The 14,180-nt window shown below is 51.0% G+C and overlaps 1 protein-coding gene across 5 annotated transcripts in view; it reads right to left on the bottom strand.

Annotated features, from left to right (window-relative positions):
- Nucleotides 1-6,573, bottom strand: part of LEF1 (lymphoid enhancer binding factor 1) — a 71,508-nt gene extending 64,935 nt beyond the window's left edge. For 4 of the 5 annotated variants that reach the window (XM_005517506.3, XM_088056212.1, XM_005517508.3 and 1 more), the window contains exons 1-4: nucleotides 6,461-6,573; nucleotides 5,715-5,943; nucleotides 4,831-4,894; nucleotides 3,224-3,357 (exon numbers count right to left, since the gene is read on the bottom strand). In XM_005517506.3, coding sequence (XP_005517563.1) covers nucleotides 3,224-3,357; nucleotides 4,831-4,894; nucleotides 5,715-5,924 — 408 coding nt within the window. In that variant the 5' untranslated portion in view covers nucleotides 5,925-5,943; nucleotides 6,461-6,573. Of the gene's footprint in view, nucleotides 1-3,223; nucleotides 3,358-4,830; nucleotides 4,895-5,714; nucleotides 5,947-6,460 lie in introns of all 5 variants that reach the window. The other variant, XM_014259077.2, reaches the window with a different exon arrangement.
- Between the last annotated feature and the right edge of the window lie 7,607 nt (nucleotides 6,574-14,180).

The following is a 14,180-nucleotide window of genomic DNA, read 5'->3' as shown; positions in this document are numbered from 1 at the left end:
GAAGAGACAAAAGGCAGGCTGCAGAAATCCCCTATCTTTCCATAGGAAGTTTAATATATGGGGAAGGAGAAATAAATCCAAAATTACCTTCTGGATAAATTTACAACATGGAGAAATTACCCTTCTACAGTCACCTCTTCTGTTCCCACATTCCCATCAAACGGTCAAGAAAGCTTTGCCGCCCCAAAACTAATCTTCTTAACCAAAGGAAAAAACCCACACGTTAGAAAGCAAACAGCTGTCTCCATCTCCCATCTTCAGTCCCCCCGTGCTGCTCAGAAACCACCAAGATCTATCTCGAGCGCACAGGATGCACATTCACCAGGTGCCACTGCGGTCTGGTACCATCACACGCCGCTTCTCCTGCAGCCACCCAAACCGACTGCTGCGCTTCTCCACTTACCCACCTATCTGATAAGAACACGTACCATGGCCTGAACTTGCAATTAACACTCTCCTGCTCCTACTAATACAACCTGGAAATAGCAAATCACTTGCCAGTAAAATAGGAAAATTTAAAAAAGAAAAAAAATATGTGGGGGAGGAGAATGGGGAAGACAAGACCTCTCTGACAACAGCAGATTTTGGAAGATTCTACATTCTTCTCAAACACCCTCTCGCTTTCAAAAGCTACACTGAAATTAGACTTCCTTTTTTATTATGGTTTATTAGGCAAGTTGTGTCTGACAATGGATTTGTACTTTTAATTTTACAAAGCAAGCTTCTAAAGCATTCGCCTTTTTTTAAAAAAGGAAAGGTTTTTTTTTTTTTTCCCCTTCTACATATGGTGATGGAAGTAACTTTTTTCCCTTTCCAGGAAAGCTTTGCTCTCCCTTCTCATAGATGGTCCTTGCCCTGTGTCTGGACAGCATTCCCCAGGGGTGCATCCCCCGGGGCAGTTTGCAGTCAGCGGGTCTTTCCAAGGTGGAAAAAAAGATTCAGCGCCCCAGGGCGCCTTTTTAATCCTGGCTAACACCTCCAGGCAACAGATGCATCCACAAGAAGCGTCTTTGTCATGCAAATGGCAGGGCACAGGTACACACCAGGCACAAATGGCTGGGGACTACTGACACCCCAGGGGAGACCTCTGCCTCCAGTGCTTGCTGATCTCAGCTGCTCCTGGCCCCGCTGCCCTGGGAAGGGGAGGCAGAGCAAACCCGGAGGGCAGCGGCTGGGACCCCACGGAGGAGAGCGCGGAGCGGGAGCCGTGGAGAGCCACGGAGAGAGCGAGGATTGTCACCTCCCGGGCGCCGCGTTTTCATCTCGCGCGCATTAAAACCCAACTGGCAGCTACGAGCCCAGCGAAGATTACAGTTCAATTAAACAAAAAAATTATTTAATAACTCAAGCGTGTAGCCTTGTGGTTAAACTGAAAGAACTCCAGGCTTATGTCAACATTGCAGCCCTGCAACAGCACTGTTTTATTGAAATAGTGGTGCTGCTGTAACATGCAAGGGCAGCACTGAACTAAATTAGCCCCTCAGATGTTCAGCCGGCAGCTTTACAATTAAAAACAAGATGCGTTTTCCCCCCTTGCTCCCCTCCACCACACCCACAAAGGGCAGTTCCTCAAGTACCTCAGACAAGAGCCTCTGCAAGATGATATTCTGAGGGCACTGATGCCAGATCTGTAAAGCGTGGCAGCCCCACGGCATGCATATATGGAGAAAATCCTCAGTGAATAATTAAATTGGATTTTGTTGTTCCAAGCCATGCACCGGCACTCTGGGCTTTCTTAGGAAGGTAACGTGACAAAGAGGGGGTAAAAAAAAAGTCTGAAGTTTCCTAGTCCTCCAAAGAGCACGTTTGAGTCTCAATGCCCTCTTGAAAAACTGCATGCTTTTCCCTATGATACATCCAAAAGGAAGTTTTCTGTAGAACAACGTTTACAACAACAAATATCAACAGACTGTGATCATCATGCTTCACCCTAAATGGTTGTAGGCCTCTGATCTGGAATTTGTACACAAAAACCTGCCACAGCTATAGAAAGCAATATATTGCATGAGTTTTTGCATCTTGCAAATGCAGATCCATGTGTTTTCCAGTGCCAAAGCACCCTGTCATTCCGACTCCAAATATACACTAATTTAACATGTTTTGCTGCTGTCAAATTACCAATACAGATGAGGCCCCCTTCTTTTTGTTTTTGAAGTCAAATGCCACAGTCCCGAATAAAAATCAAGAACGTCAGAGAGGAAAACAATGCTGTGACAGAGACCTCCAAGTAAAAAAATCTATGAGCCACTAAGAAGGAAAACTGCTTTATCACAGGGAAGTAACAGCATCCAACTTCTCCTATCACAGCATGCACAACGGCAGCGGCATTTTTCCAGCAGGATGCCTACCAGCAAATTGTTTCCCGCTCCACTCCGGTTCTACTAATATAATTTCCACAGCTCATTTTAACACTGCCTCTCCATTGCTCTATATGTATACCAAGAGGCTTACAAAAATAAATGGGAATTGACTATCCAGAATTAGAAGTACATTAAAATCCATTAAACATGCATCTACACCAATGGAAACAGAGGGACCAACCTGGAAGAATCAGTGCTCGCCACAGTGTAAGGGAAAGCTGTAACTACTGCATCATGGTTGATATTAATTCCTAAACGACCATTTCACAATTTCTGGCTGAAGATACAGAGTATGTTTCAAAGCAATGCTGCCAGATAGATAAAGCCTTCACGCAGACCAACTGATGGTGGAAATAAATATCAATCAGCAAAGAGCAATGCCACATCTGAAGGCAAACAAACAAACAAAAAAAAAAAAACAAAAAACCAAAACCAAAAAAAACCAAACCAAAACAAAAAAATCCAATCTTCTCATCTTACTGTCAAGCAACTTCAGCAGTTCTGCTTCCAGCCCTTGATTTTCCTCAACAGATTTAAAGCCAGAAAATTCACATCTGTCCCAGTCACTACAAAGACAGCATTTACATCATTCTGCCGTACATTATCCTAGAGTCGTAAACCAGGGCTCCCCCCACAAAGCCCCCAGCCCTGTTCACAGACATTAATCTCAGCTTTTCCACTGTGATCACAACCAACACCTCTAAGAGCTCTCAAACTCCACTGGACAGAGGCTCTGAACAGCAGAAGCTGAACCTTCATCGCCACTGAAGCTACCCAAAAGACCCCTCCTGTAAGTAGACTCTGCAGAGCAAACAGGAGGAAACCCAGCTTGCCAAAACCAGCCTTTGGAAGAGATAACTCACTGTTCTGGGGATGGGTGGCGACAGAGATCCATTAGGCATGTATGGGTCGTTATTCATATTTGGCATCATGATATACCCAGAATAACCAGAGTACGATGGTCCCTTGCTGTATAAGCCACTGTCTGGATGCTTTCCTATGGAAGACAAAACAATGATTACATTATTCCCCACATATGCATTTCTCATGAGTTAGAGAACTCAGACAGGTACTGTGAATATATGAAAATGTCCTGCATGCAAACATTTCCTTGCTCATGGAAATTACTGCGGACAGAAAACAATATGAAGAAATCTGTAATAACTTTTTTTTTTTTTAGGAAGAGTTAATTCTTAAAGGAGGGAGTACTCTCGGTGAGGAGTTTATGTTTAAAATACAGGATAGCCTCAAAATAAATTATTTTGCTAGTACTCATTCAAATCAAAGTAGACACATAAGCAATGACATCACATTTCTCAAGTAGCAGTTTTCCCCAATTTTATACATGCCTCTAGGATTTGTCAATTCAGAATTAATGCCAGCATGAGTTTCCAACATCATTCTTAGGAAAGGGAGGACAAGGCTGTGATAACTAGATATAATAATTTCTTTCTCTTGCTGAGCCAGTGTGTGCAGAGAACAATTCATTCTGGCTATGCTCATTGGGAACAATTAAAGGGCAGGGGGTGGCTTGGAAGGAGAGCCTACCAATTTGGGAGGGGGGCTGTTGAGCACACATGGTACTACAGTCAAGAGGGAAGCCAAGTGAGGGAGGCTATTTGGTAGGAAAATAAAGTGTTTGGGTTGAGGTCCTGCAAATAGGGTGAACAGGTCTCCCACCCAACATGCCCGTTGACAAGGACACTACTTGAAAGTGAGGTTTTAAGAAGATGCAGAGCTGAAACCTATCCACAGCTGAACAACTCCCCCTCACTGCCCAAATGCTATGAGCGTGGACATCATTGCTTTTAGGCTGTTTAATTACAAATTTGGAGGAAGATGGCCACAAAGTCCTGGAAAGCACCAGGACTGAACTGTGCCTGTCTTTATATGGAATTTATAATCTGGTTTAGCTTGTGATGATAAGCATTTGATTTTAAACATAATCTCCCACCCTTCACAGCACACATTCTTTGCACGCGTGTCCACCTTCCTAAGTGACATTCGATGAACTTTGCTATTTCCTCTGTCCTTCTCAATCAAAATTAACCAGTTGGTACATTAAAAAATGCAGGAGGTCTGTTCGTACTTAGATTTGAAAGAGGAGATTTAAGTGACAGACTTTGGCTATGGGGAAAAGCAGAGGGTTTCTGAACACGGCTGTACACTGTGTGAGTGAAGAGATAGATGCATTTAAGCTGATATCCTAAAAATAGTTATTTCTTCAGTGAAGATCCATTTGGCCTACTTATCATCAGTTTCTAAACAACTGGAATACCATTTGGTCACTCAAGCTAAATGCGCTGCACGTTCATCTCCTTTTTAAATGCGCTTTGAAAGCGCTCTGGCATCCCTGCCCCCCAAAAGATATTAAATGTATGTTTTCCAAAAGAAACCAAGTTCCGGTTTGAGGACCGTGTGGAGAGTCACAGAGGGACAACACTGCAAGACAGGACTGTGCGCATCTCACCTTCTTCGGGGTGTTCTCTGCCTTTATCATGGTAGGAATCCTGTGCTTGAGTCTGCCTGGAAACCTGACCGCAAGGAATCCAACATCAGAAAAGAAGAAGAAAAAGAAGAAAAGTCATTGTATGGATGCTCGCTTATCAATCGCACTGCTACAGTTTCTTGAAGAGAGGAATTAAAGAGCACAAGATAAACATCTTTCTTTTTCCTCTTAAGTCGCTTGGAAGGCAACTGTACCAGAAACGTTTGTGTAAACTATCGTTTTATGACAACGTGAATAACTACAGGGCTTTGCAAAGCATTTCTAGCAGAAGCACCCTGCATTTAATCAAAGTGGATCATTTCTGGAAAATATTTGGCGCTCTGGCGGTCAAAACACTCCCGGTAAAAAGATACCAAAAATACTAATGAAAATCAGGTTGCCCTCCCTAGCAGATCTTTAGGAAAAAAAAAAAAAAAAGAAAAAAGAAAAAAAAAATTAAAAATTAAAAAATAAACAGATTTTTTAAAAAGGCAGGTTCCCTGCTCGCCCTAAAGTTATTTTAGAGTCGGGAATTTCTTCCCAAACAGTTTTATGCAAATCCCTTAAAGAGTTTACAGCTAATGCTCCGACCCCGCTGATTTTACTGAGGAAATTTCATGGCTCCTTGAGGTCTAATACCACCGCACCGTCGGGGAACTCGCGGCAACTTTCTCGTCCCGGGCCGAAGCGCGGAAGGGGCTCTTCCCGGCGCACCTCTGGATACAGGATTTGGGGCCGACTGATTTCTTTTCCTATGGGAAATTTTTCCCCGGTGCCCTGCCGAAGCTCCCTCCCCGCGGCGGCGGCCGGAGCCCGCCGGCACCCCGCGCCCCCTCGGTCCGCGCTGCCCCGCGGAGCCCCCGCACCTCGTGCCCGTTGGCGCCGGGGGCGATCTCGGACTCGTTGACGAGGGAGGACTTGATGTCGGCCAGGTCGCCCTCCTCCTCGGGGTGGCTGATCTCGGCGAAGATCTTCTCTTTCTGGGGGTCCCCCTCGTCCTTGAAGGGGATCATCTCGTCGGTGGCGCAGAGCTCCGGGTCCCCCCCACCGCCCCCGGCCCCCGGCAGCTGCGGCATCCTCACGGCAGCGCGGCGTCTGCTGCGGCCGCCGGCCCGCCGCGGGAAGGGGAGCGGGAGGAGCAGCGGGGGGAGGAGGAGGAGGAGGGCGGAGGAGGAGGAGAGAGGAGAAGGAGGAGAGAAGAAGGAAAAATCCCGTGAACTCCTCGGGGTTGCTCTCGGCAGCCGGAGACCCCCCGCCCTTCCGCCCGCCCCCTCGGGGCCGAGGTACCCCGTCTTCCGCACGACACCGACGGCCCGGGGACCCTCGCCCCGACGCGCCGCACGGCCGGAATAGGTCGAAATACGCCCGCCCGTGTCCCGACCGCGCCAGGGACCGCCCCCCAGGAGACCCGACCCCCCTCCATCCCCCCCGGGACCCGGGCTCACCCCGGGGGCGAGGAGACGCGGAGGGGAGCGGAGCCCGCCCGCGTTTCGCCTCCGAGTGAAGTTGCCACCACCTCGGCGGGACCGAGTTAAAATGGCTGGGGGGAGGCGGGCAGGGGGAGGGGGCGTCCCGGGGGAAGGGGCAGGCGCTGCCCGTGCCGCGCACCCACCGGGCCTTTGTCCGCCGCTTCGTCCGCGGCTCCGGGCAAGGCTGGGCTCGGCGGCACCGCGAGGGGCGGGGGGCCGAGGAAGAAACAGCCCCGGGAGGGAGGGAGGGCAGGAGGGGAGGGATGGAGCGGGCGAGGAGGTGACCCCCCCCCCGCTTCCCTCCGCGCCCGCGGGCAAGGGAAAAAGTTGCCGGCACGGCGCTCCCGGCCGCCTCCGCGCTCAGCGCCCGGCGCGGGGCCTCCTGCCGCAGCCGGCGGGCGCGGCGCCCCACGGGGGGCGGCGGTGGGGCGCGGGGCGGCGGCGGCAGCGCAACTTCAGCATCGCTCCCGCCCTCCCTCCCTCCGCCGTCGGGGCGGGGCGGGGGCGGCGGAGATGAAAGGAACCGCCGCCGTGACTGACACCGTGTCCGGGCCGGGAGGGCCGAGCGGCGGGGGCGGGGAGAGGAGGGGGCCGGGGCCAGCGCCAGCGGGGAGGGAGGAGGGGGCGCGGGGGAACGGGTGCGGGGCTGCCCCCGGGCAAACTTTGCTCTGGCTGCTCAGAGAGCAAAGTAGAGTAGCCTCTCTGCGTGTCCGTGTGTCCGTGTGTATATCTACACGCGCACGTGTAGGTTTGTGTGTGCGTGTCCGCGTCGCGGGGGTGCGTCGGGGCACTGCCTCTCCTCTCCCTCCGCAGCCAAGAGCCCGCCGAGGAGGGCACAGACGCTAGCTGCATCCCCGGGAAGGGCGGACAGACCGGCTTTTTTAGGGCTGCTTTGTTGAGCCTTCCCCATCGCCACATGGCGCTGCTCCGGTGAGGGAAGTGTGCGGGGGATTGACCAGGCTCTGCACGCGCCCGCTTCGGACGAAGGGCAGAATTAAGACATCCCCATTGAACCCAGCAAGTGCCCGGCAGAAACGAGTAGTAGCCCCCTAGAGACGGGGAGAAACCCGCCGGGGCGAGCTCGTCCCAGTTTCGAACGGGTAAATGGAGCCAGAGCAGTAACGGAGATTCACCCCTCCACCCTGTCCCGTTCCTCCAGCACCTCGCTGCCCCGTTAGCTCCCGGCTGATCCGGCATAGCCCTGCAACAGGGCACGAGCACAGTAAAAAAAATAAATCGTCCAGACAAAAGCAAGCGCTGCGCTTGGGAAACGTCAGGATCCGCAACTTTTATTTTGCGAGCACGATGGGCGCACATTTTGCAGGAAACAACTTCCCAGTAATTTGGCATCGGAAAAGTGTTCTTGGTGCTTTGCACATGCCCCGTCAGGTTGCTAAACCTTCAAGCGCCGGGAGCCGGAGGAACGGGAACATGTGGCTGCTCAATCCGTTTTCGGCAGATGCTGGGTTCGGCACGGCGGCGGTGCCGGCCGGGACACGGGCGGGCTGAGCCCGGCTGGCCGCGCCGCCGCCCGCGGCTCTGCGTCATCCTTCTAGAACGGGTAATTAAAATCCTGCTGAGAAATCAGACCCTCCGAACCCCGAGAAAGGGAGCAAGGTAGCGGGAAACGGGGGATGGACTTGCCAAGTCGAACAAGTGCGTGAAATAAATGATCGAGAAAGAAAGAAATTAGAAATGTAACTCCTGGGAACGGGCTTAATTGTGCGATGCTCCCCAGATGCAGGGAGACCCCTCTCTCCCGGAGACGGCTGCAGAGAGGCGATGGGGAAGCGGTTGTTTGGAAAACGACAGACAACTCGGGGATGGTTCCAGAGCGGAGATGCACATCTCCGCATCCCTCCCGCCCCTCTTCCCTTTCCTGGCGCTCGGCGGGCACCGGACACCCGGGCCAGACAAAGCTGTCCCAGAACGGTCCCGTTCTGAAAAAAAGACCCTCGGCGAGAGGCTGAGCGCTGCAACCAGCTCCCTCGACGGGACGGGGCGGCGCGGCCCGGGAGCAGGCAGGGACCCTGCCGGAGGAGCCGGCAGCGCGGCCACTCCTCTGTTTCATTACCGGGTCCCTCTGGAAAAGCAGCCTCCCCCCGCCCCTCCGCCGTCCCTTCACGTGGGCTGGAGCCTTTCCCGGATCGGTTTTTTGGTGGAAGGATTTTGAAGGCAAAAAAGGGCCGGGGTGGGGGCGGCGGGGCCGAGGCGGGGGAACTTGTGTGTGGAAACCGTAATGATTTACGACAAAAAGATAAACTCAGGAAACGTCAACTCTAGCGTCAGATTTGACTGGAGACAACACAAAGCTGTAGCTTTACTCGCAGTCCTTGGGGCACGGCCGGAGGCGGGGGGCAAGGTTTGGGGTATGGGGACATCCCACGGTGGCCCCGCTCTCGCCCCCGGAGGGACCCGCCGCCCTCCCCGGGCCACCGGGAGCGCGCCCGCCTCCGTGCCCGGCGCCCGGCTCCGCAGCGGCTACCGCGCCGTTTGGTACTTTCATAGGGGTTATTTTTGCGCTTTAGGTGTTTCTTCTTTTTTTTTTTTTTTTTTTTTCTTTCCTCTTTTGCTTTCAGCGTGAGTTTGTATTTTCCCGTGATTTTGGTTTGGGATTTTTGTTTGTTTGTTTTGCTGTTTAATTTTGGACAGGTTTTGCTGGGGGGTTTTTGGTCGTTTAAGTGGGTTTTAGCGTTTCAGAAGGAGTTGAGGAGTTTTTGTTCGCCGGGATTTTTTGCGTTTTCGGCGTTGAAGGGACCCGCACTTGGAGCACTCCCCGGCTTGCCCGCACTCAGGGCGGGGAATGGAGGGGATGGGCTGAGCACCAGCGCTCGGGGCAGCGGGACGACCCCCGTGGACCTTCAGGGGGCTGAAAGGGGAGAGGGGGGAACCGGGGTGCCAATGACGACCCCTCCGGGCGCATTAAGCGGGGAGGGGGGACACAGGACACTCTGGTGTGCGAAGCAGCGTCCGCCGCCGGCGCCCCCTATATAGGGAAGGGCGGGAGTGGGGCGGGGCGGCGGCGCCTTTGATGTCCCGCCGGCGGCCCCTTTCATCCCCCCCGGTCCCCCCCCCGAGCTCTTTGTGTGACTAAATTTGGCAGGAGCATGGAGGCGCGCCAGGGCGCCCACGTGTGCGCCGAGCTCCCAGCTGAGAGAGCCGGGGTTTTCTTCCGGGTAAGGAGACAGCGGGGGAGATCAAAGAGTTTGGGGAGCTGGAGCCGAAATGTGTAGTGGAAATGAAGTAAAATTAAATAAATAATAATAGAAAAGGGGGGGAAAAAATTCCTTCGTCCTGGACTCGTGCCAGTCAGAGGGAAGGGGGAGCAGGGGGAGCACGTAGTGATCGGGGGAGGGAGGGGGGGAAAAAAAAATATTCTCGCAAAAGCGGGTTGTAGTTGTTTTCTGAAAAGAAAAATAAAGAATAAAAAGCAGTCGACGAACCAACAGACCAACCCTTTTGTTTAAAGCCGCCGGCCTGTGGAGCCAAGCGGGCTCCGCCGGGAAGAGCCGCCCGACAGCGCGTCCAGGAGCGCGGCCGGGCCAGGGCTGCGCGCCGCGGGGCAAAACTCCTTCATCCTGCCGGACAAACAGCGGCCAAAATCCCCTTCTCCCGCCCGAGAGGCTGGTTCGGAGGGAGTCTTTCCAGGCAACCCCCCCGCGATTTTTTCTCCCCCTGGGAAGCAGTGTGGAGGGTGGTCCCCCGCGGGGTGGGTGCGCTGCTTTCCGAGCGGTGCGGGGCTGGCACAGCCCCGGCGCGCCCGGCAATCCCCGGGGCCCGCTGCCACCCTGCTCACCCTGCCCCCCCGGGCCTGCGGGGATGGGCACCCGGCTCATGCTGCTCCCTCAGCACTGCGAAGCACAACAAAGAATGTTAGGTTTTAAAATTTCTCAAATCGAGCCTTTTCGGTGCCTTTTCAAGGCAATGGGACTGAATTGTGCATGTTCCCCTGGTCTGCGTTTGCCACCCCATTTAGATAACGTCCGTGATTTATGTGCAAGTTAAATATATAGGCTGAATTCCCAAATTCCTTCTGAAGCAAATAAATCCTCCTCCTTCAGGACATGGGGTGAGGAGGGCCAGAGCAGGGATGTGATGATTAGCCCTGGTTCTGCAGAGTTATCGCTGTGGTGTCCCGCACATGCTGCTGCTACACAGCATCACTGGGGAGCCAGCCCTGGGCTGCCTCAGCTTGTATGGATGTGTTTGGAAATATGGACCTGTTCTGTGCCTCTAAAAAAAGAGTAATACTTCTAAGGCTCTTTTTTACCTTGTGAGAATAAATGCATTGCTGTGTGTAAAGAGACTCTCCTCTTCTGATGAATGCCATAGGGAAAGCTGTAAATAACAGATCAGAATTTTTGGGGGGGTAGAACCCAGTGTTCTCCCTCACCCTTGTGTTTTACCAGGCAGACAGTCAATTTGGTGATGCAGACCCTTTCCTGTGCTTTTACAAATACAGTGACCAGATACCTGGCATGCCTTTGGATTTGGTTCCAGGTTTGGACTGCAGACACTGGCTCACACTCCATGGCCTGTGTCCAGGTGCTTATCAGTGTGGCTCAGCTGCTGTGGCCTCCAGATGATGCTGATGCCAGTTCCTGGTAGCCTTGAGGGAACTTAGGTGTGGTGTGGAGGGGAATTCTCCTTGCACATATGATCATTTCTGTCATGGTGGCTGCTGAAAGGGATTCTTTCCAACAGGCAAGTCTAGAGGATTCTGCCTAGTGAAGGGAACTGTTTTGTATTTGGTGCAAATTTATATTTTGAATGGAGAAAAAAAAAAAAAAACAAATAGGGAATAATATATTCTGGTTTTGAAGACTCATTTATTATGAGCCTTTATGAAATACGGACTCATTTTTTACATCTATAACAAAGGGCATCCTGGCTATGTTTCTAGCAGCTATATCAAAGAGTAACTGCACTTCTCATTTAAAGCTACTTTGAAAGAGATCACATGTAATAGGTATTAGGATATTAAGAGTGTATATGTGCTTTTTGCTTTTTAATTTACACATCCAGCTTTCCAGTTCTGGGATGCCATTAATGTTCTTAGTCCAGAATTACTCTGTTTAAAGAACTAGGTTTTCTTAGCTCTTGCAACAACATGGGCTTTACGAGATTTGAGTGGGAAAATCTTACCAGTGCATTTTTTACTGTAAGAGCTTTTTTTAGAGGAGGGCATCGGTGGCTCAGATCTCACGAATGTGTTGTTAACTTATTTTGAGATTGAAATAGATAGTAGTTAGTGATTCCTTTTTTTTTTTTTCCTTTTTCTTTTTTTTTATTTAAGTGTAAGATAAAATGCAGGGCAAGTGGCATGGTTTATTCAAATAAAAGATGACACAAAGTAGCTTGCAAACTAACCCTTACACCGAGCAGTGCCATTGCAGGATTATTTCTGATGACTCATCAGATCAGATAATCCACAGCATGTGGATAAAAGGGGACACAGGACTCAGAACTAAACCCAGAAAGCCACGCTTGGAAAAATGCAAAATGTGAGGTTAATGTTGTATTAAAGGTAAGACCTGAAAAGAGCACGGCAACATGCTGCCCCCCAGCAGGGATTTTTAGCCTGGCATTTTTGAAAGGACCAAAGAGATGTTCAAAGGGAGTGCAGTAAAATATCCCCAAAGGGGCCTTTGAAAATCCAAACTTTAGTAGTTTTGTGGGACGCCACATTAATGTGAGATTCTGGCTGAAGAAATGTGTTTTAATTTCAGAGCAGCAGTTTTGCCCATTTACGTCAACATTTCCTACTTTCTTGGAGGGGGAAGTTCTGCTCCTGAATAAATCAATGTTATACATGTCCCAGAACGGATGAGATTTTCTCCATCCCCGAGAGCCAGGATGCCACACCCAGGGGCAGTGTCTGTGGGTAGGCTTTCGAAGGCCCCTCCAACCCAGTCCTGCTTCTGCACCTCTAGCTTGGGCTCAGAAGTGCTGATGAGTGTCACTGCAACTTCTTGAATGCACCAGGGAAAGCCCCTGAGGGCCTTTTGCCAGGGTTTTGTGCACGTGTCATTGGAAGCCTGATGCTGAGAATGTTTATTGGTATTTGTGCTTGATTTTACAGTGAAAAATTAGTATCTGGAGCCCCCTAAGTATATGAGGTGCTTTGTAAAGCAGTCACCCTTTTACAATAGCCCTTGGCATGGCTCTAGCTAGACCTGTTTTGGAATTCAGCATACACCAATTGATATATTCTGCCAAATACATAATGAACAGGCAGAGCTGACTGTGCACCAGTGTTTCCTTCTGGCTTTTGAAATGGCGATCACTCCCTTTCTGTGCTCCCAACGAAATCAAAGCATCTTGTAATCCTTTGCTTGTTTTTAAGTGACAGTAGTCCTCTGTTCCCTGACAAATATTGCCAGCAGAAGCCTGGTAGCTCCAGACAAGGTCCTTTGAAAGAGGTGGGAGGGGAGAGAGGCTCTGCAGGCAACTTTCCAGCAGCAGCTGTGCACTAACGGCATGGGAGTGTGGGAGGCTACTCCCGGGTTAGTAAGACAGTTCAGCAATGCAGTGAATGTGTGCTCCCAGTACATGACTCCTATTTACTTTTTTTTTAATTCCCTGACCTTTGTCTGACCAAGTCCATCACCAAAACGCAGCTGGATGGGGAGGGGGAACAGCAGCCAGGCTGTACCAGGGATCTTGCTGCGCTCGGTGAAACATGCGGCACTCCCCCAGGGAAAGTGTTTAAGGCAAGTAACGAGGTGGCGAATTTTCTGTCTTGCTTAGAAAGTTATTTGGAGTTGGGTCTTATTTTGCCATAGCATCTCTGACTTCCCATGGAAGTAAGTGCCATTAATTTGCCCTACAGAGGTATTAAACTATAACAGCTGAATACCAGTCAAAGGCGGCAGTGTTTGATAGGGAAGTGGCAGAGAAAGAGAAGTTTGCAGGAGTCTGGGGTATTGTTCAGAGCCTTGTGATCTCAGCATCACAGCTCCAGGGTTTCAGGGTCTGGTAATGATCTGAAAATACAAGTTTTCATGGTGACTGGAAGGTGGAGAGGCACGACCTATGGGGACAGCAGTTAGGGCTCACCTTTTGATGAAGAGCAAGATCAGTCAGAGCTGCAGCTGGCCATTTCACCTTTAGCTCCATCTTCCTTTGAGTGGTTCTCATGGACTACTTGTGTCCATGTCCAGGGGAAGCAGACAGTTTTGGCCTGCAATTCATAGTTTCAGAAAGACTCTCTAAGACTGAAGGAAGTAAAGAGAGGTGAGCAGAAGTCCTGCAGGTGTGGCTGAGTTGTCAAAGGAGAACATCACATGCAAGGAGGTTTCAGTCAAATTCTACAGACCCTGACTCATAACTGTGCTGGAGCAGGGACCTACAGATGAGACCCCACATTGAAAAAGAGCTGATGAGGGATGATGCTAAGGACACTGTGGGGTAGAGGAGGAAAAAGTAAGTGAATGGTTGCACTTAAAATTCCAAAACTCCCCATGTGATGCTGCTCTGAGTCTCCCAGAACCGCTTGTGGCTCCTGCCGAGCTCAGCCAGAGCATGGGTATTCAGGCTCTCTTTAGATAAGCCCTGCCTAAGGAGGAGAATGGTTTCTGCCCTGCTGGAGAAGGGCAGTGAGAGAGGGGAGCCCTTTAGGCTGGCTGGGCTATTGCAGAGGGTGGAAACAAGGATTCAGATTGTGGCCCTCGTTGCTCATCTGCCAGGTTACACCATGATTGATCAGTCAGCTTCTGGCCTGTACATCTCCACAGAAAGCTGTGCATTCTCTCCTGTTTCTACCTTGACTGCTCTGCTGCTTTGTGCTGGTCAGAAGGAAGGATGCAAGACTTGCGTGTCTGGGTGAGCCTCCAGTTGGCAGCTGAGCCAACAGTCCTTGCC

Source organism: Pseudopodoces humilis, chromosome 6 (assembly GCF_049639895.1).
Source record: "Pseudopodoces humilis isolate 2021_Gansu_Grassland_sample_001 chromosome 6, ASM4963989v1, whole genome shotgun sequence".
NCBI lineage: Eukaryota > Metazoa > Chordata > Aves > Passeriformes > Paridae > Pseudopodoces > Pseudopodoces humilis.
Note: the sequence above shows the minus strand (reverse complement) of the source record. Positions and strands in the feature narration are given on the sequence as shown.